Source organism: Anolis sagrei, chromosome 7, assembly GCF_037176765.1.
Source record: "Anolis sagrei isolate rAnoSag1 chromosome 7, rAnoSag1.mat, whole genome shotgun sequence".
In the NCBI taxonomy this organism is placed as follows: domain Eukaryota; kingdom Metazoa; phylum Chordata; class Lepidosauria; order Squamata; family Dactyloidae; genus Anolis; species Anolis sagrei.
In genome coordinates, this window is record NC_090027.1 from 41,601,198 (window position 1) to 41,629,125 (window position 27,928).

The 27,928-nt window shown below is 44.4% G+C and overlaps 1 protein-coding gene across 22 annotated transcripts in view; it reads left to right on the top strand.

Annotated features, from left to right (window-relative positions):
- The window catches only part of NCAM1 (neural cell adhesion molecule 1), a 366,996-nt gene that overhangs the window by 305,300 nt on the left and 33,768 nt on the right, over positions 1-27,928 (top strand). For 14 of the 22 annotated variants that reach the window (XM_060787043.2, XM_060787049.2, XM_060787050.2 and 11 more), the window contains 2 exons: positions 22,674-22,798; positions 25,209-25,386. In XM_060787043.2, the coding sequence (XP_060643026.2) occupies positions 22,674-22,798; positions 25,209-25,386 (303 nt within the window). Of the gene's footprint in view, positions 1-22,673; positions 22,799-25,205; positions 25,387-27,928 lie in introns of all 22 variants that reach the window. The other 8 variants (XM_060787042.2, XM_060787046.2, XM_060787044.2 and 5 more) reach the window with 1 other exon arrangement.

Here is a 27,928-nt window from a genome sequence, read left to right on the forward strand (position 1 = left end):
TAAAATCTTTGAGAAGTAAAAGCGTTCACAGGGTGGTCAGGACACATTGTGTGTTTTTTCTGCTTCGTGGATATTTAATAATATCATGCAACACAAAACCACACCTATTTGAATGGTAGAGAATGAGCATTGCCCTTGACACACTCTTTATGTGCCGGAGCTTTGGATTAGCAAGACTCTTTGGGTGCGCATGACTTAACTGCATTATAATTCTCCCCTTCTTTCGGGTTTTGGTGAACACGGAATGTGCCTGTTTGTGTCTTTGTGGGTGCTGTAGTTTGGCTTGCAATGAGATCTTTAGAATCCTATTTAGAGCTGAGAGGGGATCTTTTCCTTCCAGGGAAGAACCGGGACATTGTTCCTCCTGCCAGCATCTCACCAGGTGGAATGTGTATTTATCTACTAAACAGCGCACTAGCTGTGCATAGAAACCTAGTTTCTCCTCTTCAGTTGGAAGGAACAATGGTGGCAAAGGGTTCCAGCACCAGTGAGCTAGTGACTCTGCTCTGGATTTTAGGATTTTGAAGGATTTCCCCAAAACGCTGCATTGATTTGAGGCATAGCTCAGCTCCTGGGATGATAGTCCCTTCCACCTTTGGATTAAAACCACAGAGGCAAACACTCAGTGCCCGACATACAGCAAAACATTGCAGCAATAGAACATAATAGTAAATAATAACAGCATTATACTAATCAAATATAGTTAAATATCAAAATAAAGACATAGAACAGCTAATCAATAAACAAATACAGTTTAAAAGCATCGTCATCAATAAGGCATCTAACATAGTTAGCACCATGAAAAATTGGTGAAGCATTGTTTGTTACAGTTGTTCTTAACTGGTAGGTCAGCCTGCTTTCCCTAATCCCGCCCCCCCCCCCCCCCACCATATGCCAAAGTACAGAGGTGTGTTTTTACTATCTTTTTGAAAGAGAGGAAGGTGGGGGTTGTTTTTATCTCTTTCAAGAGTTCCAGAGATGAGGAACAGTCATGGAACGCTCCCACCAGCTGCACTTGAGATAGGGGTCGGACCGAGGGGAGGGCCTCCTCTGTAGATCGCAGATCCCGGAATGGTCTGTGTAGGGAGATGAGGGTGGAGATTGTTTTCATCTCTTTCGGGAGTTCCAGAGATGAGGAGCAATCATGGAAAAGGCTCCCTCTCTCGTTCCCACTAATCGCACTTGAGACGGGGGTAGGACTGAGAGGAGGGCTTCCTCTGCAGACCGCAGTTCCCAGGATGGCCTGTGTAGGTAGATGAAGGTGAAGGTTGGTTTTTTTCTCTTTCGAGAGTTCCAGAGATGAGGAGCAATCATAGAAAAGGTCCCCTCTCTCATTTCCACCAGCTGCACTTGAGATGGGGGTTGGACCGAGAGGAGGACCTCCTCTGCAGACCGCAGTTCCCAGGATGGTCTGTGTAGGTAGTTGAAGGTGGAGTTGTTTTCATCTCTTTCGGGAGTTCCAGAGATGATGCGTAATCATGGAAAAGGTCTCCTCTCCCGTTCCCACCAGCTGCACTTGAGATGAGGGTCAAACTGACGGGAGGGCCTCCTCTGCAGACAGAAGTTCCCGGAATTGTCTGTGTAGGGAGATGAGGGTGGAGGTTGTTTTCATCTCTTTTAAGAGTTCCAGAGATGAGGAGCGATCATGGAAAAGGCCTCCTCTCTCGTTCCTCTCATGCACTTGAGATGGGGGTTGGACCGAGGGGAGGGCCTCATCTGCAGACCGCAGTTCCCAGGATAGTCTGTGTAGGGAGATGAGGGTGTGAGTTGTTTTTATCTCTTTCGAGAGTTCTAGAGATGAGGAGCGATCATGGGAAAGGCCTCCTCTCCCGTTCCCACCAGCTGCGATTGAGATAGGGGTTGGACTGAGAGGAGGGCCTCATCTGCATATCGCAGTTCCTAGGATGTGTAGGGAGATGAAGGTGGGGGTGTTTTTATCTCTTTCGAGAGTTCCAGAGATGAGGAACGATCATGGAAAAGGCCTCCTCTCTCGTTCCCACCAGCTGCGATTGAGATGGGGGTCGGACCGAGAGGAGGTCCTACCCCACAGACTGTAGTGCCTGGTATGGTGTGTATAGAGAGATGTGATTAGTGAAGTAGTCAAACCATTTAGGGGTTTATAAATAACAACCTGTACTTTGTATTTAGTTCAGAAGCAGACCGGCAGCCAGTGGAGCTGTCACAACATGGGAGTTGTCCTCTCACGATACGGCACTCCAGTTAGCAACCTAGCTGCTGACTTCTGGACTAATTGCAGCTTCCGAACTATCTTCAAAGGCAGCCCCAAGTAGAGAGCATTGCAGTAGTCCAGACGAGATGTGACTAAGGCGCGGACTATCACGGCAAAGTCAGGCGTCTCAAGGTACCGGTACTCCTGGTGCACAAGTCTTAATTGTGCGAAGGCGCACCTGGAGTTCCAGGGTCAATGCCGAATTCAGGATCACCTCCAAACTCCTATCCGTTCCCACAAGGAAGGAGATCGTCTTTACAAAAGCATCAAAAGTGTTCACTGTGCTTTTCTCGCTTCCTTCCGGTTTTTGACATACAGTCCTGATCCCATTAAATTTGCTAGGAGCTCCGCGGCTTTGCGTCGTGTAAGTAGGCCAGGGATCTAGTGCCTCGTTCTCAAGTCAGCGCAGTGTTTTTCTGAGCAAAGACTGGCAGATCTTTATTGGCTTCCTTTATCTCCTTTTGTTGCTTCTTGCATTGCGCGGGGATTTGAAGTGGCTCACGTTCCACATTTTGCTAATATCCATAATTAAACTGAGAAGCGAACCCTCTCAAGGAACGCAGCGCTCCCATGCCCTTAACCTCCAGTGCACCTGTCAGAACAGGATGTCCTTAGCCATAGACTCATGCTGCCTGGAGACTGGAATCAAGGTGATTTTCAACCAGAGGGTATCATGAGAGAAACCATTTGCAATGCCCCTGTCTACAGTCCCATCTGTATAAATAAAAATGTCATGTTCGTTTGTAGGATTAACATAATTCAAAAAGCAATTGACACCAAATTTGGACACAAGACACCTCTCAGGCCAATGATGACCATCACTCCTAAAAACACTGAAAAACACAGCAGAAGGGACTTAAAAAGCCAAAAAATAAATAAATTACATTATAACGCATGCGCAAAACCACACACACACATATCTATATAAATAAAAATGTAATGTTCGTTTATGGGATTAACATAACTCAAACATCACTGGACGAATTGAGACCAAATTTGGAAAATATACACCTCTCAGACCAACAAGTGACCATCACTCCTAAAAACACTGAAAAACATAGTAGAAAGAACTTAAAAAGCCAAAAAATATAAATTACATTATAACGCATGCGCAAAACCATGCACACATTTATCTATATAAATAAAAATGTAATGTTAGTTTGTGGGATTAACATAACTCAAAAACCACTGGACGAATTGACACCAAATTTGGACACAAGACACCTATCAGGCCAACGAGTGACCATCATTCATAAAAACACTGAAAAACACATCAGAAAGAACTTAAAAAGCAAAAAAATAAAAAAATACATTACAACGCATGCGCAAAACCACATATTTACACACAAAAACACATATATACACATATAAACAAATATATAGACATAGGTAAAGGTAAAGGTTTTCCCCTGACATTAAGTCCAGTCGTGTCCAACTCTGGGGTTTGATGCTCATTTCCATATGTGTATATACACATATGAGTTCCCCTGTGAGGGTTGAGAAAGGCGGGGTACAAATAATTGAAATAGATAAAAAATAAATATACACAAGTATACATACACACCTGTACACACACAAAACACACAGACTGGGCCACAGCAACGCGTGGCAGGGGACAGCTAGTATCTCATAAGGTGGGTTATAAATATGGTAAATCTATATAAATAAAAATGTAATGTTCGTTTGTGGGATTAACATAACTCAAACATCACTGGACGAATTAACACCAAATTTGGACACAAGACACCTCTCAGGCCAACGAGTGACCATCACTCATAAAAACACTTAAAAGTACAACAGAAGAGAATTAAAAAGCCAAAAGAGCAAAAAAAAAATATTACAATGCAGGTGCAAAACCACATATATACACAAACTCACATATATACAAATATACACAAACATAAACACACACACACATACAAATATATATACTCACAAAGCACATATACACAGACTGGGCCACAGCAACGTGTGGCAGGGGACAGCTAGCATCTATATAATTAAAAATGTAATATTAGTTTGTGGGATTAACATAATTCAAAAACCACTGGACGAATTGCGACCAAATTTGGACACAAGACACTTCTCAGGCCAATGAGTGACCATCACTCATAAAAACACTGAAAAACACAGCAGAAGAGACTTTAAAAGCAAAAAAATAATAATTAAAAATTACATTTCAACGCCTGCTCAAAACCACACACACACACATACGCAAACACACATATACACAAATACATACACACACAAAATACATATACACAGACTGGGCTACAGCAACACGTGGCAGGGAATGGCTAGTCTATATAAATAAAAATATAATGTTCATTTGTGGGATTCACATAACTCAAAAACCACTGGATGAATTGAGACTAAATTTGGACACAAGACACCTCTCAGGCCAACAAGTGACCATCACTCATAAAAACACTGAAAAACACCGCAGAAGAGATTTTAAAAAGCCAAAAAACAAAAATATATATTGCAATGCATGCACAAAACTACATATATACACAAACACACATATATATGGATACAAACAAACAGATACACACATATATACTCACACAAAGCACATATACATGGCCTGGGCCACAGCAATGTGTGGCAGGGGACTTCTAGTCTTCCATTAATGTAAGTGGATTCTAGCGTTTAAAACAGGCATGGGCAAACTTTGGCAATTTATTTATTTCTCAACCCCCTTGGGGGTGGGGGGGGGGGAGACTCAGGGTGGCTTCCAGCCGGCAACATTTTGATGCCTCCAAAATACATAATAAAATCCAATAATTACATACATTTAAAATATGAAATCATATTAATTAATTAAAATCTGTTTCTGTTTCAATAACAGCCTGATGGCCTTATCAGAGCCAAATTCTGTAGTTGGAGACTCGATCAATCATGTCCATAGTGCATTTCCATAGCGATTGTCATCATTGTCACTGTCATTGTCAGCAAGACAACCCAAAAGCCTGGTCCCACATCCATGTCTTTAACTTCTTTCTAAAGGAAAGGAGGGATGTTGATAATCTAATTTCACCAGGAAGCGAATTCCATAGGCGGGGGGCCACCACTGAGAAGGCCCTGTCCCTCATCCCCGCCAAGTGGGTTTGTGACAGAGGCGGTGCCGAGAGCAGGCTGTCCCCAGAAGATCTTAAACTCCGAGGTGTGATGTAGAAGGAGATACGTTCAGACAGAGATACCTTGCCAGTTAGGTGTGCTTGATGACTTGTGCCACAAAAGTCGCTGGAAATCCTTTGGCCACCCCTTGACCCCTTTGTACACCTGGGGAGACGGTCCTTCAGAGCTTTGGTCTTCCCCGCAGGCGTTCCCCAATTTAATCCAGTTGCTCCAGTTATAAATAAATAATAAATAAAACTTTATTTATATACCGCTCCATCTCCCCGAGGCGACTCAGAGCAGTTCCCAGGTAACATCACAAAACATACAAAGTAAAACAACATAACCATAAGATTCACAAAACAATATAAGCATAAAAATTGTCGCCATAACACACATATATTAAAAGTAATCCTGCCTGTTCAAGGCAATTTAAACATTTAAAAGGCTGAGCCAAGATTTGTGCAAGCCCAAAAGTTTTAGGGACCCTGGGAATTAAGTGCAATGTTATGGCAGGCAACAGTAATATTAGATACGGGGTCTGTGGCTGTTTATTCTGGGGCCGATTAGAGGAAGTGATCTGGGTAATTGGTAGGAAGAATAAGACCGCATTCAACAATGTGTAAGACTGAGTTAGAACTGGTCATTTTCAAAGACTTGTTGAAACCACCAGGTCTTCAAGCTCTTACGAAAGTGGGGGAGGGATGTGACCTGTCTTATTTCCCTTGGAAGGGTGTTCCAGAGGCGGAGGGCCACCACCGAGAAGGCCCTCTCTCGTTCCCACCAACCGTGCTTGAGACGGAAGTAGGACTGAGAGGAGGGCCTCCCCAGAAGATCTTGGAGTTCATGCCAATTCATAGAAGGAGATGCCATTGCGGAGATAGGCGGGGCCCGAACCATTTAGGGCTTTATAGGTCATGACCTGCACCTTGAATTTGGCTCAGCAACTTATCGGCAGCCAATGAAGCTGTTTTAATAGGGGTGTTGTAGGCTCCCAATAGTTTGCTCCAGTAAGGAGCCTGGCTGCCACCCGTTGTACCAGTTGAAACTTTCGGGCCGTCTTCAAGGGCAGCCCCATGTAGAGCGCATTGCAGTAGTCCAGTTGATCCTTGCCTCTTTGTGCCGGAGAGCCGAGCTCCGTCTCGGCATGGGATGTGTCTTGGCAACCTGCGTTGGACTCTTCCAAGGGTTCCTTGGGCAAAGACTAACTCAACGTTGTTTTCTCCTGACCAGGAAGAGGTGTGGGGAGGGTTTGTTTGCTTTGCTTTTCCGTCCCTCCAGAATGTGTGGATAGGAAACAAGACACTCCATTTGCAGTCAATCCCAGAGGCTGACACCTTGGTCTTTGGGGCGAGCTGGTACCCAATAATGTGCCTTTCACTTGCTCTTTTTTTGCTTTGCTTTCTATTGTGGAAACTCTCCAAAATGTGACCGATTTCTCCGAAATGTGACCGATTTCTCCCGAATCGGTCTCGAGATGCATCCCCTCTTGCCTCGTTCACTTCTTGCTTCCTTTCCTTTAACAATAACTTTGCTTTTGCAGGCTGGTGTGCTTTGATTTCTATTTGTTTTCAATTCTCTCTCCCTTGATGTTTTGGTAGAGTGGCTAATTTAATTTTGTTTAGACTTTTGATTTAATCTGTGACTGTTGTTGGATTCTTTTTTGCCCATTGTTTACATCCGTTTTTTAATTTCTTTTGTATTTTCCATGTGACCTCCTCCACTTTCCTTTCAACCAAATCATGTGCGTGCGTATCATGTGACTTTGTCATGTGGCTTGCATGGTGCTGACGATGTCGTCCACGCTGGTGAACAGAAGGTAAACAAAATTCAGCAACGGCAACAAACAACAACAACAAAACACAGACTTTGTTCTGAGTGGTTAAGACGTTCTGCACAGGACAAAAAAAATCAATTATTTGAAATAATAATAATTAAAAAAAATACACACACTCTAAATTTCCATCACTCAAAATTTCCTTCTATAACCTTTTGGTTTGTTTGGTTTTTTCCCCCCACTTTTTTTTTTTTAGAGCTTTCTTGAACACATTCTATTTGCATGCAAAGCCAACTAAAGCCCATCACGCTGTCCCATTGCTGAGCTGACAAGATAGTATGGCGTGCACAGAAAGCAGGGCTGAATTGTTTGCTTCCATTGGTGCCCAAGAACTACGGGGCATGTTGACATCTTCATTAGGCTTTCCATGTGCATTCAGAACTTGCAAACCCATGCAAGACAAAGCAGGGACAAACTGCAGATTCCCAATTTGAGGAAATCCAAGATGCATCCTAAACTTTTTAAAAGCCTCTATAGAAGGAGCTTCCACCACACTCTGGGGCAGAGAGTTCCACTACTGAACAACTTTCTCTCACAGTCAGGAAGTTCTTTCTCATGTTCAGGTGGAATCTCCTTTCCTATAGTTTGAAACCATTGCTCCATGTCCTTGTCTCTGTGGCAGCAGAAAACAAGACTGTTCCCTCCTTCCTATGACTTCCCCAAACACATATTTATCAATGGCTCTCATCATGTCTCCTCTCAGCCTTCTCTTCTTCAGGCTAAACATGCCCAGCTCTTTAAGCCGCTCTTCATAGGGCTTGTTCTCCAGACCCTTGATCATTTAAGTCACCCTCCTCTGAACACATTCCAGCTTAGAATCAATGTCTTCCTTCAATTGCGGTGCCCAGAATTGGTCACAGTGTGATTTTAGTAGTTTTTTTAAAGAGAGGAAGGTGTGGGTTGTTTTTATCCCTTTTGGGAGTTCCAGAGATGAGGAATGGTCACAGAAGGCCCCCTCTCTCGCTCCGACCCGCTACGCTTGAGATAGGAGTTGGACCAAGGGGAGGGCCTACTCTGCAGACCGCAGATCCTGGAATAGTCTGTGTAGAGAGATGAGGATGGAGGGTGTTTTCATCTCTTTCAAGAGTTCCAGAAATGAGGAGCGATCATAGAAAAGGCCCCCCCTCTCATTCCCACCAACTGCACTTGAGATGGGGGTCGGACTGAGAGGAGAGGCTCACCTGCAGACCGCAATTCCCAGCATGGTCTGTGTAGGGAGATGAGGGTGGGGGCTGTTTTTATCTCTTTCGGGAGTTCCAGAGATGCAGACTGATCATGGAAAAGGCCCCCTCTCTTGTTCTCACCAGATGTGCTTGAGATAGGGGTCGGACTGAGAGGAGGGCCTCATCTGCAGACTACAGTTCCTAAGATGGTCTTGATCATTTATGTCACCCTCCTCTGGACACATTCCAGCTTAGAGTCAATGACTTCCTTCAGTTGCGGTGCCCAGAATTGAACACAGTGTGATTCCAGGTGTGGTCTGACCAAAGCAGAATATAGCTGAAATTTGTTCTTCTTGTCACCATTAAATTACTGTTCAACATCTTAATTAATGACCGGAACCACACTGTGTCCAATTCCGGGCACCACAATTGAAAGGAGATGTTGACTCTAAGCTGGAAAGTGTCCAGGGTAAGAAGGAGACTCAAATGATTGAAGGTCTGGAGAACACGACCTATGAGGAAAGAGCGGCTTAAATAGCTGGACATATTCAACCTGAAGAAGAGAAGGCTGAGAGGAGACATGATGAGGGCCATGGATCAAAATGTGAGGAGAAGTCCTAGGGAGGAGGGAGCAGGCTTCCTTTCTGCTTCCCTGGAGACTAGGACGCAATGGAGCCATGGCTTCAAATTACAGAAAAGGAGATTCCACCTGAACCTCTTTGGAAGAACTTGAGAGTTGAGAGCTGTTCAGCAGTGGAACTCCCTACCCTGGAATGTGGTGGAGGCTCCTTTGGAGGTTTTTAAGCAGAGGCAGGATGGCCACCTGAATGCAATTTTCCTGCTTCTTAGCAGAAAGGGGTTGGGCTGGATGGCCCACCAGGTCTCTTCCAACTAGGATTCTATGATTCTATTAGTAGTCACACATCTACTCTCTTGGCTGAAATGACAAATGCCACCATTGTTGTTGCTGTCCTCTTCTGGGTGGCAGGAAAGGAGATTCCACATGAATATGAGGAAGAATTTCCTAACCGTGAGAGTTGTTCAGTAGTGGAACTCTCTCTTTCTCTCTGCCCCAGAGTGTGGTGGAGGCTCCTTCTTTGGAGGCTTTTAAGCAGAGGCTGGATGGCCATCTGAATGCAGTTTTCCTTCTTACTGGCAGAATGGGGTTGGACCGGATGGCCCACCAGGTCTCTTCCAACTCTAGGATTCTAAGATTCGATTTGGAATTACACCTCTCCTCTCTTGGCTGAAATGACAGACGCCACCATTGTTGTTGTTATCCTCTTCTGGATGGCTGTCCTGTTGATCTTCCATAGTCAAAGCAGCCCAGGAGATTTATATTCTACAGAACAGAATGAGACAGCCAGTCAAATGTTAAGTTCTTCACAACTCCTTCCAAACATTGTCAAAGGCTTCCATGGCCAGAATCACTGGGTTGTTGTGAGTTTTCTGGACTGTCTTGCCATGTTCCAGAAGCATTCTCTTCTGATGTTTTGTCTGCATCTATGGCAGGCATCCTCAGAGGTTGTGAGGTCTGTTGGAAACTAGGCAAGTGGGGTTTATGTATCTCCCACTCTGGACATTCCACAGATATATAAATGCCGTTTTCCTAGTTTCCAATATGCACTCACTGCAATTCCACCTGAGAGTTTCCTCAACACTCTGGAAGCAAACAATTCGACCTTTGCAACGTCAACGAAAGTGTTTACTTTCCTGCTTAGGCAGCGAGAAAGGGATGGGTTTCCTCGGAGGACTCTTCCGACCTCACTCTAACTCTCCATGCACACTATTATTCACCGAGAGGAGACAAATGCCTTCTGCCTTCTTGCTTCCCGGACGTTGGAAGGTTTGCTGGCCAAGCCTCCCCAGCTCTGGTCCTCAGCTCTTGGACCGCGGAGGGAAGCATCCAGGCAGGGGCGTCCCACTAACATCAGTAACCTCTCAGCCGTGGCCCCGCATGCATGCAAGGGGCGAGCCACAGGTCTCTCTTCTCTCCACCTCTCTCTCCTTCCACAGACGTTTGGGCGACATCCACACAGAACTAACAACTCGGCCATCTTGCATTGGTGCAACTTTTCACGCCTTGCTGCCCATCTCATTTCGCTGTGCTTTCTATTAACCCTGTTCTTTTGTTTTCCTTCCCACTGTGTGTGTGTTTCTATCCGCTTGTGAGGGTGAAACTGGGGCAAATACGTTTGACTCAGTTTCACACTGGTTTTACACAGTGGCCAAGAGCGACAGTTGGGGAGACTAGGAAGGGGAGAGAACCTAATGTCCATTGGAGGTGAACCAGAGAGTAAGTAGCCTCTTGCTCTCCAACAAGGTTAATATTCAGCAGAACATGAGGTGACTCTTCCTTCCAAACTCAAGGGCAGGGGTATGTTGTGTATATTTTCAGACTCTTAAAAAAAAACCCTCTAAATTTACAACAGCAAAACAGCAGAAAGTGAACAATCAGGGACATCTAATCACCTCTCAACAAAAGATTGCCTCAGGCACTGCCAGGCCATCAAATGCTAATCAAGGTGGTGAGTTGAAACATTCACACCTAGCTCCAACAGACAAGAGTCTTTTGTCCCACCCTGGTCATTCCACAGACCAGGGTGGCTGGAATCACTGGGTTGTTGTAGGTTTTTTGGGCTATATGGCTATGTTCTAGAAGCATTCTCTCCTGACATTTCACCTGCATCTATGGCAAGATTTCTTTGTCCCACCCTGGTCATTCCACAGATATATAAACCCATTTTCCTATTTCCACAAGACCTCACTACCTCTGAGGATGCTTGCCACAGATGCAGGTGAAACGTCAGGAGAAATGCCTCTAGACCATGGCCATATAGCCTGAAAAAAACCTACAACAACCCAGTATTTTTTTCAGACTGTTTATGGTTTCTTTATTACCTTTTCCTGCCACATTTCTCCCAAGGTCTCAAATGGTGTATGACCTGGAGAATTTCCAGAAAGGCCAATGAACATACCCTGTATCCCTGGGGCCAGCTAGCACCTCCCAACAAAGGATTCTCCCAGACAAATTTGAAGTTGCAAGGCCATTCAATGCTAATCAAGGTGGCCAATTGCGACATTCACACTTGTCTCCAACAGACAAGAGTTCTTTCTCCCACTCTGGACATTATTCCACAGGGATATAAACCTCACTTGCCTATTTTCCCACAGACCTCACAACCTCTGAGGATGCTTGCCATGGATGTGGGCGAAATGTTAGGAGAGAATGCTTCTGGAACATGGCCAGACAGCCTGGAAAACTCACAGCAACCCAAGCTGGCATGTGTCACCGCAGTTCCAAATTTTGTATGAACAAACAGGTTCAACAGTTGAACTTCCTCCCTACATAGATTTTCTAGTGCCTTCCTAGGTACGATGTCAAAACAGTCAACCCCGAGCCACATCCCATCCCAAAGAGCCTCCAATTTCTTTGCAGCCTTCCCAAAAGTTTAGCTTGATAGTCTGTCGAAATCCACAACCAACTGAAACGACTCCAGTGCCCTGTGTAAATGGGATAGCCCTCACTGTCCTGGTTGTCACCTTGACTTCCCAGCTTGTCCTCCCTCTAGGTTCCATGTGCATGCTCCGCATGTCTTATTTTGTGCATCTATGTACGTGTGTGTATGTCAACCTTTCAATAACAGACTTCTTTTCTCTCTCCAGCCACTGACACTTAAGAATTACGCTAAAGTTACTGCATGGGCCAGATAACCTAGATGCTTCAAGTGGGCCAAACCTTTTAAAGTTTGCTCCAGTTGGGGCTGAGGACAGGGATCTGAGCTCATAGCACTATATTGACAAAGTAGTGATTCTTTGGTTTTATGGACGCATTGACCTACTAGTTTACTTTATATTGAGATAATGACCATTTTTCTTTTTACAGCTTCAAGTGTTGCTTTTATTAAGCCAGGTTGCCTGGCCAAGTTGCGCATTTGGGTTGGAAAGGTCACATCTACCACAGCCTCAGTGATGCCAAAACCTTCTTCCTATGGCTCTGCCTTGATGTCAACCCCCTCATTGAAAAAAGGTCCCTTAGCACCCCAACATATCAGACATCTAATATGGAACCTATGAGCATATACACAAACCAAGTGCTTATATACCTATGTCTCTGCCTTGATGTCTACTCCATCATTGAAACAAAGGTCCCTTAGCACCCCAACATATCAGACATCTAATATGGAACCTATGAGCATATATACAAACCCAGCACCTATATAGCATCATCTGACAGCACAGTCCCATACATGCTTGCTTCCTTGTCTGTTTAAGGCATTTATCCTGCCTCCTTTAGCCGAAGGCTCCAAGGATGGCAAAACACAGTCCTCCAGATGTTATTGTTGGGTTTTGGACTGTCGTAGTTCCACCGTCATAACCAATGGGAAGGAATGCTGGGAGCTGTGGTCCCACAAGATCCGAAGGGCCACATGCCACCAAGTCCTGGTGCTATTGAAAATATTTAAATTGGATTCATTGTGCTTTTTGTATGTATATCTACCATGCAAAGAACATCTGAGCAAAGGGCAAGTTGGAAGGAGACGGTGTTGAGGAGGGGAAAAATGTGTGATCTTGAGAAATCCTGATCCATAACAGTGCCAAGTTTTATAATTTTTTAAACCCGAAATGAACAATGTATTGTCGAAGGCTTTCATGGCTGGAATCACTAGGTTCTTGTGGTTTTTTTTCGGGCTATAGAGCCATGTTCTAGAGGCATTTCTCCTGACGTTTCGCCTGCATCTATGGCAAGCATCCTCACTACCTCTGAGGATGCTTGCCATAGATGCAGGCGAAACGTCAGGAAAAATGCCTCTAGAACATGGCTCTATAGCCCGAAAAAAACCCACAAGAACCTACCGAAATGAATCTGCTATTTGGTGCAAAACCCAGTTATAATCATAGCATTCCCACTGTATTATGGTGAGGAGGCATTTGAGTGACAGTGATGAGTTCATTATCATTTGCTATAAAAATTAGATATCAAACTGTACATGGATAGAGGTACATATAGGCATAATAATAATAATAATAATAATAATAATAATAATAATAATGCTTTATATTCCACCCTATCTCCCCAAGGGGACTCAGGGCAGATCACAGTACACATACATGTCAGTCATTCAATGCCGTTTGGACAGACAAGGACAGAACAGACAGAAAGGAGGTGTGTTGTGTCGACGTCCAGCTTTTCGGCACCTTGGAGGTTGTGCTCAAATCCAGCCACAGGGGGTGCTGTCACTCTATCCTCTATGATGAAAAGCCATCAGGACTTCCTCCTTCCTTGGACACAGCATTTCTGGTCTTTTTATTTTAGGGTGTCGTAAAATCAGTACCTAATTTCTCTACTTACAGCTCTAAGCTGTTTTTGAACTGCTTAGGTAAACAGTGAGCTGGGCTGACAGTTGGGTGCTCACGTCGACCCAGGGCTTCGAACTGACAACTTTTCGGTTGGTAGATCTTATTGCTGCTGGTGGTGATTTACCAACTGTGCTATAGCCCAGCCTATCTTTGGCAACTTGGAAGCTTGTGCTTGGTTTGTAAACTTCCTCCTTGATCGAATTGCTGGGATTTCTCTGGAATTTCCTTATGGGTGCCTTAAATACCTCCCTGCTTTAAAGCAGTGCCTATTCATCTACTCACATTTGCTTTTGAACTGCTAGGTAGGCAGAAGCTGGGCTAAAGGCCAGGAGTTCACTCTGACTTGGGTTTCGAATGGTCATCCTTTCAATTTGACAGCAAAAAAAGCCAATGGGATTTTGTCCTGCATCAAGAGGAGCATAGTGTCTAGATACAGGGAAGTCCTGCTCCCCATGCTCTATTCTGCCTTGGTTAGACCACACCTGGAATATTGCGTCCAATTCTGGGCACCACAATTGAAGAGAGATATTGACAAGCAGGAATGTATCCAGAGGAAGGCGACTAAAACAATCCAGGGTCTAGAGAACAAGCGCTATGAGGAGCGACTTAAAGAGCTGGGCATGTTTGGCCTGAAGAAGAGAAGGCTGAGAGGAGACATGATGAGGGCCATGGATAAAGAGGTGAGGGAGGAGGGAGCAAGCTTGTTTTCTGCTTCCTTGGAGACTAGGGCGCAATGGAACAATGGCTTCAAACTACAACAAAACAGATTCCATCTGAACATGAGGAAGGACTTCCTGACTGTGAGAACTGTTCAGCAGTGGAACTCTCTGCCCTGGACTGTGGTGGGGGCCCCTTCTTTGGAGGCTTTGAAGCAGAGGCTGGATGGTCATCTGTTGGGGGTGCTTTGAATGAAATTTTCCTGCTTCTTGGCAGAATAGGGTTGGACTGGATGGCCCATGAGGTCTCTTCCAACTATGATTCTATGACTCTATGACTGTGAGAGCTGTTCAGCAGTGGAACTCTCTGCGCCGGAATGTGGTGGAGGCTTCTTTGTAGGCTTTGAAGCAGAGGCTGGATGGTCATCTGTTGGGGGTGCTTTGAATGCAATTTCCCTGCTTCTTGGCAGAATAGGGTTGGACTGGATGGCCCATGAGGTCTCTTCCAACTATGATTCTATGACTCTATGACTGTGAGAGCTGTTCAGCAGTGGAACTCTCTGCCCTGGACTGTGTTGGAGGCTCCTTCTTTGGAGGCTCTGAAGCAGAGGCTGGATGGTCATCTGTTGGGGGGGCTTTGAATGCAATTTTCCTGCTTCTTGGCAGAATAGGGTTGGACTGGATGGCCCATGAGGTCTCTTCCAACTCTTGGATTCTAATTGGCAAGATTTACTACATCTGGTGGTTAACCTGCTGTGCTAAAGCCCGGCCCTGTTTCTGTACTGGTGAAGAGGACCGCACAACCACGCTGGCAGGAAACAGAAATGCCGCATATAACCACACAACTGAAAATTCCTCAGAGGGCTTTCGACAGACATAAGACTGGAAAGGAAAGACAATGATTGTATGCACATCTCTGATCTCTGAAGGCAAGCTGGAAAAGTCACCCGCTCGTCTGCCCCCGCCACCGCTTGACAGTCCTCATTCATTCCCATTTCGGACCCCGAGCATCCAAAATTCCCAAATGAGATTGAGATTGAAATGAGATTTCAAAAGATATCTGCTCCTGCAAGGAGCATCCATCAGCATAACGCCTGGTCAATTGAACTCCAGAGCCTGGGCCTGACACGCTCTTGTCGAAAACACCCAAGAGAAGCCGGCACAATTAATTGGACGGCACAGAACGAAGAGCTGCCTGTGTCACATACCGGGGCAGCAATTTATAAGGGAATGGGCAAGGAATACATCAAGGCCCCTTTGGGATCAGGGCACAATTGCCTCCTCTCCCCATCATCCTACATCAAAAACATTGCATTCTCTGTACACATTTTTGACAGTTGGTGGATTTGTTGCATAAACTAAACAACCCTAAAATGTGCAGACTTACCACTCTATGTCCAACCCAAAAAAACTCTTTGTTGTTCATTCGTTCAGTCGTCTCCGACTCTTCGTGACCTCATGGACCAGCCCACGCCAGAGCTCCCTGTCAGCCGTCACCACCCCCAGCTCCTTCAAGGTCAGTCCAGTCACTTCAAGGATGCCATCCATCCATCTTGCCCTTGGTCGGCCCCTCTTCCTTTTGCCTTCCACTTTCCCCAGCATCATTGTCTTCTCTAGGCTTGGCTGTCTCCTCATGATGTGGCGAAAGGACTTCCACTTTGTCTCTAGTCTCCTTCCCTCCAATGAGCAGCCGGGCTTTCTTTCCTGGAGGATGGACTGGTTGGATCTTCTCGCAGTCCAAGGCACTCTCAGAACTTTCCTCCAACACCGCAGTTCAAAAGCATCTCTCTTCCTTCGCTCAGCCTTCCCTAAGGTCCAGCTCTCACATCCGTAGGTGACTACAGGGAAGACCATGCCAGTGTGATGTCTCTGCTCTTTACTATCTTATCGAGACTGGCCATTGCTCTCCTCCCAGGAAGGAAGCGTCTTCTGATTTCCTGGCCACAATCTGCATCTGCAGTCATCTTTGCGCCTAGAAATACAAACCCTGTCACGGCCTCCACGGTTTCTCCCTCTATTTTCCAGTTGTCAATAATTCTTGTTGCCATAATCTTGGTTCTTTTGATATTTAGCTGCAACCCAGCTTTTGCACTTTCTTCTTTCACCTTGATTAGAAGGCTCCTCAGCTCCTCCTCGCTTTCGGCCATCAGAGTGGTGTCATCTGCATATCTGAGGTTGTTAATGTTTCTTCCAGCCATCTTCCCCGCAGCTTTGCATTCCTCAAGCCCCGCACATCCTCGCATGATGTGTTCTGCATACAAGTTAAAAAGGTTGGGTGAGAGGATGCAGCCTTGCCGTATGCCTTTCCCAATCTTGAACCCGTCTCCTGTTCCGTGGTCAGTTCTGACTGTTGCTCCTTGGTCCTTGTACAGATTCCTCAGGAGAGAGACAAGGTGGCTTGGGATGCCCATCCCACCAAGAAGTTGCCACAATTTATGATGATCCACACAGTCAAAGGCTTTAGAGTAGTCAATGAAGCAGAAATAGATGTTTTTCTGAAACTCCCTGCCTTTCTCCATTCTCCAGCATCCGGAGATTGGCAATCTGGTCTCTGGTTCCTCTGCCTTTTCTAAACCCAGCTTGAACATCTGACAACTCTCGCTCCATGTCTTGCTGGGGTCTTCCTTGATGGTTGATTTTTCCCCTACTCTGCCTGAGTATCTGGAGTCTTTTAAGGCAGGTGAAACGTCAGGAGAGAATGCCTCTAGAACATGGCCATATAGCCCGAAAAAGCCTATAACAACCCACCCCTTGTAAGCTACTTCTCATGCAGCATCCCATTTCTCCCCATGATCATCCTTATACTTCTAGGAAGCTCACTTTCAGGACCTGGTTGGCATTCAGGGCTAGACTATATTTGCATGTACATGGAGTTAATTTCATTTAACTTCCATGATTTGCAGCCATGGGTAGAACTCCTGCTTTGTGGATTTCTCCGGTCCTAGTGCGTAATGCATATGAGCATGCTTTCTGTTGGTGAGATAGGGCCTTCCCCGCTTGCTCTCCACGGCCTCTGCAAAAGCCATAGGGCACAATCCTCTTGGAAGGTCTCCTGCAGCAATTTCTGCCCAAGGGAAGAAGGCTGGTTGGTGCCAAAGGGAGTTGCTGGAAGAAAAACATTTCAGATAAATATATGCAAGAGGCTTCCCAGCATGATTGATCCCAAGCTCTTGCAGCCGCAACGCAGGCCGGGCAACACCTGCGCCGAAAATAGCCACCCCTTTGAATTCTCAAGCAACCTGGTGCAAATTACATACGAGGCTATGAATAATAAAAAGGAACTCGGGGAAAAAGGCATCACGGAAATAATCTTTTCCTGTTCATTTGTTTTGACAGCTGTGATTTAGTTTCCATTATTCCTGATAATGCAGTCCTAATGCAATGGGAAACATATACCTGGCGCGCTTTGCTAAAGGCACCGCAGCTTTAATCGTGCAAGACCTCCTTGCCGCCTCTGCAAGTCAATCATTACTGGAAATGAGCGGGGAAAGAGCCGCCTTTCAAAATGCACACAGGCTGCCCGTGGGACCATTGAGGGGGAGTGCTAATTAATGTCATCCAGGGTGCATTCAAAGTCCCTGAAGGGTTTGGCTGCCTCTCTTGCATCTGGGTGCATTTGGTATGCCTTTTCTCCACAACTTACTGGCAATGTGATCCCAAGGAGGGCGACTAAAATGATCAAGGGTCTGGAGAACAAGCCCTATGAGGAGCGGCTTAGGGAACTGGGCATGTTTAGCCTGAAGAAGAGAAGGCTGAGAGGAGATATGATAGCCATGTATAAATATGTGAGAGGAAGCCACAGGGAGGAGGGAGCAAGCTTGTTTTCTGCTTCCTTGGAGACTAGGACGCAAGGGAACAATGGCTTCAAACTACAAGAGAGGAGATTCCATCTGAACATGAGGAAGAACTTCCTGACTGTGAGAGCCGTTCAGCAGTGGAACTCTCTGCCCCGGAGTGTGGTGGAGGCTCCTTCTTTGGAAGCTTTTAAGCAGAGGCTGGATGGCCATCTGTCAGGGGTGATTTGAATGCAATATTCCTGCTTCTTGGCAAGGGATTGGACTGGATGGCCCATGAGGTCTCTTCCAACTCTTTGATTCTATGATTCTATGAAAATCGGTCACCTCTGTCCCTGAGAAATACGAGTGCTTTATCAAAGTAGTAAAAACCTGCGCATGGGCTTCTATACCAGTGGTTCTCAACCTGAGGTCCCCAGATGTTTTTGGCCTTCAACTCCCAGAAATCCTAACAGCTGGTAAACTGGCTGGGATTTCTGGGATTTGTAGGCCAAAAACATCTGGGGACCCCAGGTTGAGAACCACTGTTCTATACCAAGAGGCTGCAGAACACACTACTTTCAGGGCATTGCTCCTTTGCCGTCTATGCGCACTCAGAAGAAGACTTACAAGCCACTCTAAACACCTTTGCAGAAGCATACGAGAAGCTCGGCCTGTCATTAAACATCAAGAAAACCAAAGTGCTCTTCCAGCAGGCACCAGCCAATCCCACTCCAATGCCAGAAATGCAGCTTAATGGTGTAACGTTAGAAAATGTTGACCATTTCCACTCCCTTGGCAGCCACCTCTCCACCAAAGTCAACATTGGCACTGAAATACAACACCGCCTGAGCTCTGCGAGTTCAACATTCTTCCAAATGAAGCAGAGAGTGTTTGAGGATCGCGACATCCGTAGGGAGACCAAGGTGCTTGTTTACAAAGCTACTGTCCTTCCAACCCTGCTATACTCCTGAAAAACGTGGACTGTCTACAGATGCCATACACAACTCCTGGAACGATTCCATCAGCGCTGCCTTTGGAAAATCCTGCAAATCTCTTGGGAAGACAAGCGGACAAATTTAGGTACCACTTTTTACGGAGAGACTAATTTAACTAATTTACGACACCATAAAACCTTCCAGCAGCGTGCGCATAAGAATGAGGAAGTACTCCATCAAGGGCGGTGAAGTGACAGCTCCCCCTGTGGCTGGAATCGAGAATACCCTCATGAAGCCAGAAGCTGGAATGTTAAATTGCTTCTATGTCTGTCTAATTTAGGTATCACTTATGGGGTGGGGAGGTAATTTAACTAATTTACGATACCATAAAAAACTCTCCAGCCCCCGGAGTGTGGTGGAGGCTCCTTCTTTGGAAGCTTTTAAGCAGAGGCTGGATGGCCATCTGTCAGGGGTGATTTGAATGCAATATTCCTGCTTCTTGGCAGGGGGTTGGACTGGATGGCCCAGGAGGTCTCTTCCAACTCTTTGATTCTATGATTCTATAAGTACTCCATCGGTGTCGCAAGTGGATGCTGAAGCAACAGCTCCCCCGGTGGCTAGAATTGAAAAAGCATCCCCTCATGAAGCTGGAAAGTTAAATAGCCCCTGTGTCTCTGTCTATATATGTGGTGTGTATATGGCATTGAATGTTTGCTAAGTATATGTGCATTATGAACCACCCTGAGTCCCCTGAAGGTGAGAAGGGCAGAATATAAATACTGTAAATAAATAATCAGTGCATCTTGTAGGTAATTCTAAAAGTTAATTAGGCGTTAAGAGAACATTCGTCGGGATGACTTTTGTTTACTATCCATTAGTATGGTAAGATGACCCTATCATCACGTCTACTGAATGTTGTCCAGAAGGAAGCCAAATATCCCAACAGTTTACCTGGGGTGTGCTTCATCATAAGGTGGCAGCAGTGGCACAGTCCCATTTTGCGACTGCTGCGCTGCAAGCGGAGACAGGAGCAATTGCACCAGCAACCAGTCTGCCGTTGTGCATCCCCAGTGCACTGCGCTGGACCTGGTTTTGTTCTGGGCATCTTGGAGGGGAAAAGATATCAGAATGCACAATAAGTGTGGGTCTTTTAAATATAGTGTTTGGCTGGGCCAAAGAAATAATATTGTGCCCTAGAAGAATTTCTGAGGGAGAAAGAGGGAGCAACATTAAGTCATAGCACCTAAACAGCATTAATATTTAGTTCACAGAGAATGTTGAGATTAATTTCACAATTCAGCAGCAGATCAGTTGCACAACTTCAGCGCTTTCCAGTAGCTTCTTCCTGCACAGTATTTTCAGTCAACTGCTCCCACAGCCTGAAGTCACTCTAGAACTCTTTTACAGACACTTGAGCACATGCCCGGCCATTGTCAGTTTTACTATTGTTTTCCCCTCCAATCTTGATGACACTACAAACTTACCACAGCACACGGTTATATCTTGTCTTAGCAGACAGGTTCTTTTAATCAATTAAATAGAGCCTTCGGAGAACAGCATCACAGCACAAGGAGAGAGAATACACTGTACACGACTTCCTTATATACAATTCTGTACCTTTACACATAGCAATCTCTGATTGGTTCCCAACTCATTGACTTAACTCAGACCCAGGATTGCATCATTCACAATCACCTAGACTAGGCCAGAACACATTCCTCAAATGAAGTTCTATATACAGTTAATGCATGACTCAGCATTTCCAATAGAAGCCTATTAGCTCAGCTATATTGCATTACAATACATTGTAAAACCTGACAGACAATGATGTGCATTTTGCCATACCACTGCAACCCCCGTGATTCTCCATCATTGACTATACTGATTAGGGATGATGAGCATTGTTGTCCAACAATATCTGGAGAACCAACTGAGTCCCCTTTTTTGTTCTGAGGGATAAATGGGTCATGGCAGGAAAGATTCTCAACAAGTTGGTTAAAGACTGTGTGTGTGTGTTAAATGTAATGTTTGTTTGTGGGATTAACATAACTCAAAAACCACTGGACGAAGTGACACCAAATTTGGGCACAAGACACTTCTCAGGCCAATGAGTGACCATCACTCATAAAAAAACCCCAAAATTGCAGAAAGGACTTAAAACCCCCCAAAAGCTAAATGACGAAAAGCTAAATGACGATGCAGAAAAAAGGAAAGGAAGGGGAGAAAGAAAGAAAGAAAGATGGAAGCAAAGAGCAAAGGAAGGAAGGAAAGATGTAGAGAAGGAAGGAAGGAAGAGAGAGAGGGGGGGGAAAGAAAGAAGGAAAGAGAGAAGGAATGATGGAAGCAAAGAGCAAAGGAAGGAAGGAAAGGTAGAGAAGGAAGAAAGGAGAGAAAGGGGGGAAAGAAGGAAAGAGAGAAGGAAGAATGGATGCAAAGAGCAAAGGAAGGAAGGAAGGAGAGGAAGAAGTAGGAAAAGGAAAAGGGGAGGAAGAAAAGAGATGGAAGAGGAAGGAGAGAAAGAAAGAAAGGGAAGGAAGGAAAGAAAGAGGGAGCAGAGGAAGGAGATAAAGGGAGGAAGGAAAAAAGGAGAGAAAGAGGGAGGAAAAGAAAAAGGGGGAAGGAGAGAAAGAGGCAGAGTAGGAAGGAAGGAGAGAAGGAAAGAAGAAACGGGAAGAAGGAACGAGGGAGTAAAGGAAGGAGGGAAAGAAAGGAGAGAAAGAGGGAGGGAAGGTTGGCCACAGCAACACGTGGCGGGTACAGCTAGTATATAAATAAAAACGTAATATTGGTTTGTGGGATTAACATAATTCAAAAGCCACTGGATGAATTGACACTAAATTTGGACACAAGACACCTATCAGGCCAACGAGTGATCATCACTCATAAAAACACTAAAAAACACAGCGGAGGAGACTTAAAAAGACAAAAAAAATAAAAGAAATACATTACAACGCATGCACAAAACTACATAAATATATATATATATATATATATATATATATATATATATATATATATATATGCAAACCCACTTATACACAAATATATACATACACACAAAACACATATACACAGACTGGGCCACAGCAACGTGTGGCAGGGGACGGCTAGCGTATTATATATGTATATAGTGTGGAGTCCAGCTAAAGGCAAGGAAAGGCAGAGTGTGAGGAAAGCTGCAGTCATTGTGTCCTAACATAATAAACAAATAGGGAGCACCATGAACTGCAGCTTCTCAAAAACCCTTTGGTTGAAGTTCTTCATGGCTGAAGAGGTCACGTTTGGCCATTAATAACTGTAAACATGAATCTGAAAAGTTACGAGTTTATAAGTCCAGTTTGTGAGCTTGTAAATATTGATCAGGGAACGCAATGCCAACCTGTGTATTTTTTATATTTTTAAAGACTTCCAGCATTGTTTATCTGTTCAGGCTCAGGGGTGGAGCACCATTGTTTACTTGGGTCTAAATGCCCAGCTTGGACGCCATAACATTCCTGCAGGCATTTGAATGTGTCTGCAGGGCTCCATCTATGATAATGTTCCTTTGTTTTGCTGACCTGGCCCAGCCTTGAGGTGAATCCTGCCGTTTTTACAGGTGAGCCGAGCGCACCCAAGCTGGAAGGCCAAATGGGAGAAGACGGCAACTCCTTCAAAGTGAACCTCATCAAGCAAGACGATGGAGGCTCGCCCATTCGGCATTACCTTGTCAGATACAAAGTTGTAAGTCCTTCTGACGCCACTGCATGACTCTAAATGAGCATTTGTAATGTGGTTTATGAGCATCATTGTTGGGGGGGGGGGGAATAATAATAATAATAATAATAATAATAACAACAATAATAGTAATAACAACAACAATATTGAAATGAAACATCTTATGTTATTTTGCACTGTTTATTTTATTCTGTTATTTTATATATTTTGCTGTGAAGTAACTTTTTGGTTGTTTTCTTTTGTTTCTAACTTTGCTGTATTGTATTTTTGGGCTTGGCCTCATGTTAGCCGCCCCGAGTCCCCTTTGGGGAGATGATGGTAGGGTATAAATAAAGATTATTATTATTATTATTATTATTATTATTATTATTATTATTATTGGGCTTGGCCTCATGTTAGCTGCCCCAAGTCCTCTTTGGGGAGTTGGTGGTGGGATATAAATAAAGATGATGATGATGGGGAGATGGTGGCAGGGTATAAATAAAGATTATTATTATTATTATTATTATTATTATTATTATTATTATTATTATTTTGGCTTTGCCTCATGTTAGCCACCCCGAGTCCCCTTTGGGGTGATGGTGGCAGGGTATAAATAAAGATTATTATTATTATTATTATTATTATTATTATTATTATTATTATTATTATTTTGGGGCTTGGCCTCATGTTAGCTGCCCCAAGTCCCCTTTGGGGAGATGATGGTACGGTATAAATAAAGATTATTATTATTATTATTATTATTATTATTATTATTATTATTATTGGGTTTGGCCTCATGTTAGCCGCCCCGAATCCCCTTTGGGGAGATGGTGGCAGGCTATAAATAAAGATTATTATTATTATTATTATGTATTATTTTGGGGCTTGGCCTCATGTTGGCTGCCCCGAGTCTCCTTTGGGCAGGGTATAAATAAAGATTATTATTATTATTATTATTATTATTATTATTATTATTATCTTAAGCAAAGCTATGATTTGAGTGGAAACAGCCTAACAGTTACATTTGTACAAAGTCAGATGTTAAGGAAAATGGAATATTTTCATAGTTTCTGAATAAGGGGCATTTTATAGTAGTCCTTGCTATTTTTAGAAGTGTTTAAAAATATATTTGAAAGGCTAGCTATGTTTTTTTAGAAGTCTGTGTGGGAAGGATCTTCAGTTGTTTAAAAAATGGCCTTGGTTTCAACTTTTCAAGTACATCTAGGAAAGTCTCTGATCCAGATCAATGGAAAAATGCTGCAAGTCAGTGTAGACTGTTTGGGAAAACTACCCTAAAATAATAGCAGAGCACCCAAAAACAAACAGGATACAAAACTTGAGCATCAGCTCATTAGCAAGCAGAGCATGAAGTGCTGTGTGATGTGGCTGTAAAGAATTCAGAGTTTAGGAGGCAAACATGCAGTCTAATCTTTAAAAACATCACAAAAGGGTTGTTTACAATTTAATAAAGAACTAGCTATGTTTCTTCATGGTAAAGAACTGGGTCTGAGCGAAAATGACAACCGTCCCTGGGAAAAAAATGGGGAGAAGACGTTTAGGGAAAAACTACCCTGACATATAAAGCAGAGCACCCAAAAACAAACAGGATACAAAACTTGAGCGTCCGCTCATTAGCGAGCAGAGTGTGAAGCATGTGGACAATTTCAATGGAAAGGAGGAGACCATGAAAATGAACAAAATCTGGCTACCAGTATTAAAAAATTCTAAATTTACAACAGCAAAACAACAGAGGGGAAACAAACAGACACATAAAATCACTCTCAACAAAAGATTCCCCCCCCCCAGGCACTTCCAAGCCATTGAATGCTAATCAAGGTGATCAGCTGAAACATTCACAGCTAGCCCCAGCAGACAAGAGTCCTTTGTCCCACCCTGGTCATTCCACAGATATATAAACCCCTTTTTCCTACTTCCAACTGACCTCAATACCTCTGAGGATGCTTGCCATAGATGCAGGCGAAACGTCAGGAGAAAAATTGCCTCCAGAACATGGCCATATAGCCCGGAAAAACCTACAACAACCCAAAAATAATAATAATCTTTATTTGTACTCCGCTACCATCTCCCAAGGGACTCGGTGCGGCTTACATGAGGCCGAGCCCAAATACATCAATACAAGCAATAATAACAACAATGCAAGCAATTAAAATAAAACATGCACAATAAAATAACGAAACATTAACAATAAGACAACACACAATTAAAAACTATGGTAAGGCCAAATGTGAAATTGAAATCGAGAATAATGCTGGAACATGGGCGAAAAAGTGATGGGGCATTTGTGGAAAACATACAAGCAGACCTAAAACAATGTAAAGTGCTTCGGAGGACAAATGGATGGCCTTGTCCACCTCAAGTTCTTGTGGCTGAATTCCTCTCCCTGCTTTTTCTATTTGCTGTCTTGCTGAAGAAGCAGTCCTCGGATTGGAAGCCCGAGATCCGGCTCCCTTCGGGCAGCGACCACGTCATGCTCAAGTCTCTGGACTGGAACGCCGAGTACGAGGTCTCCATCACGGCGGAAAACCAGCAAGGGAAATCCCAGGCCGCCTACGTCTTCTTCAGGACTTCCGCGCAGCCCACCATCATCCCAGGTAGAGCCCTAACCAGCTTCTTTCCGCCATTGTTTTTCTGCTTGGAATTAATGCAACAGCACCACATCCCTTAATGTGCTTGAGGGTGTCTTTTTCCAGAGCGGGAGGAAAGTGGTGGGGACGGGACCGGGAATAGAAACACCCGGCAAGTCGCTTGCTTACAGTCATCCTCATAACTGGTTACCCATCTAAAGCTTTTAATGACTCAGCCTTGTACGTAGCAAACACATGTAGGATCCATCTGGTTTTCCAAGTCCTTGACATATGGTTGCTTTCGTAACACATGGCACTCAAGTGGGATCATCCCAGAGCATTGAGGACAGAGGGAACTCCTCGTGGTGTGTTTTTGGCCATTTAAGGATTTCCCTTGCGACCTGGATGTCCTGGTTTTGACAACACAAATGTATTATTTACTATATTTCTATACCGCCCTTCTCAGCCCGAGGGCGACTCAGGGCGGTTTACAAAATGGCACAATAATATAAAAACAGCTAAAAGCATGTCACATACATAAAATTCCATAAATAAGATCAATAAAAGCATAAATCCTCCGCATCGCAATACCAAAATCGTTATCTGATCACAATTGTCCAGTCGTTCCGAGGTCAAGAAGTTATCCGCTACACTGCATTTGAGAAAGCCTGCTCACAAAGCCAGGTTTTGACTTGCTTACAAAATATTAAGAGGGTATGATAGCCATGTATAAATATGTGAGAGGAAGCCACAGGGAGGAGGAGGGAGCAAGCTTGTTTTCTGCTTCCCTGGAGACTAGGACGCAATGGAGCAATGGCTTCAAACTACAAGAGAGGAGATTCCATCTGAACATGAGGAAGAACTTCCTGGCTGTGAGAGCCATTCAGCAGTGGAACTCTCTGCCCCGGAGTGTGGTGGAGACTCCTTCTTTGGAGGCTTTTAAACAGAGGCTGGATGGCCATCTGTCAGGGGTGCTTTGAATGCAATATTCCTGCTTATTGGCAGAATGGGGTTGGACTGGATGGCCCAGGAGGTCTCTTCCAACTCTTTGATTCTATGATTCTAGGGTGGGGGCTTATCTAATGTCCCTAGGGAGGGTGTTCCACAGCTGAGGGGCCACCACTGAGAAGGACCTGTCTCTTGTCCCCGTCAACCGAACTTGTGAAGAAGACGGGACCGAGAGCAGGGCCTCCCCAGAAGATCTTCAATTCCTAAATAGTTCATAAGGAGAGATACGTTCGGACAGATAAGCAGGGCCAGAACCGTTTAGGGCTTTATAGGCCAAAGCCAGCACCTTGAATTGTGCCCAGTAGCAGACTGGTAGCCAGTGGAGCCGGCGCAACAGAGGAGTTATGTGTTTGCTGAGCACCGCTCCTGTTAACAACCTGGTTGGACCATTTGAAGCTTCTGAACAGTCTTCAAAGGCAACCCCACGTAGAGAGCGTTGCAGTAGTCTATACGAGATGTAACCAAAGCGTGGACTACCGTGGCCAAGCTTGTGATTGGTGATGAGCTTTCCCTTTGTCCTCCAACTCTGGCTTTTTTCACTGTGGCCATTGAGAGATGCAGCATTAGCAGTCAAGGGATGCATTGCTCGTGAGGGCTTTGCTAGTTTGGTTTTTTGTTATCGTCATAAAGAGGCATGTATGTCAGGACGGGAAACCACAGGCTGGCAGTTGATGCATCACCGTGTGATGCCATTTGAGATGCAGTTCTTTTGATTTCTTTCTCAAAGGAAGCAGGCAGTAATTCCATCAATTTTCTTCCAATGGAAAGTCTTTGGTTTTCCAGGTGTATTTGCAGCTTGGACTTATTCCACATGCAGTTTGCACTTTTTGTGCACAAAAATCACATGGATCGGTATAGGAAACAGCATTTTCAGCACTGAAAACAACCTTTCTATGTAGAAGGATTGATTTATCCATAGAGGATATTGTTGCTAGTATAGCGGCTACTGTATTCTGCACAAAAAAGTGCCAAGTGTGAATTTTTCACACAATAAGCCAGATTGCAAGAATCTTCTAATCAGGGTTTTCTGACACTTGAGAAACACTGTTTGGGGGTATTGATCAACACCTTAAGACCATGGGTACTCAAACTAAGGCCCGGGGGCTGAATACGGCCCTCCAAGGTCATTTACCTGGCCCTTGCTCAGGTTCAACCTGAAAGCACACAACAACAACAGCAATCCTATCTCATCAGCCAAAAGCAGGCCTACACTTCCCATTGAAATACTAATAAGTTTATATTTGTTAAAATTGTTCTTCATTTTAATTATTGTATTGTTTTAAGTGTTTTTTGCACTACAAATAAAACATGTGCAGTGCACATGTGTTTTTCAAATTATAATCCAGTCCTCCAACAGTTTGAGGGACTGTGACCTGGCCCTCTGTTTAAAAAGTTTGTGGACCCCCTTCTTCTGTGCCAAGAAGAATGCATCTTATGGTGCAAACTAATTCCATATTTCTACCTGTTCTGCATTTTAATTCATTTTGCCATGTGTCATAAAGAGTACAGGCAGTGGAGTAGGAGAGTCATTGCGAGCCATGCACAGACTCACTTTATTGCA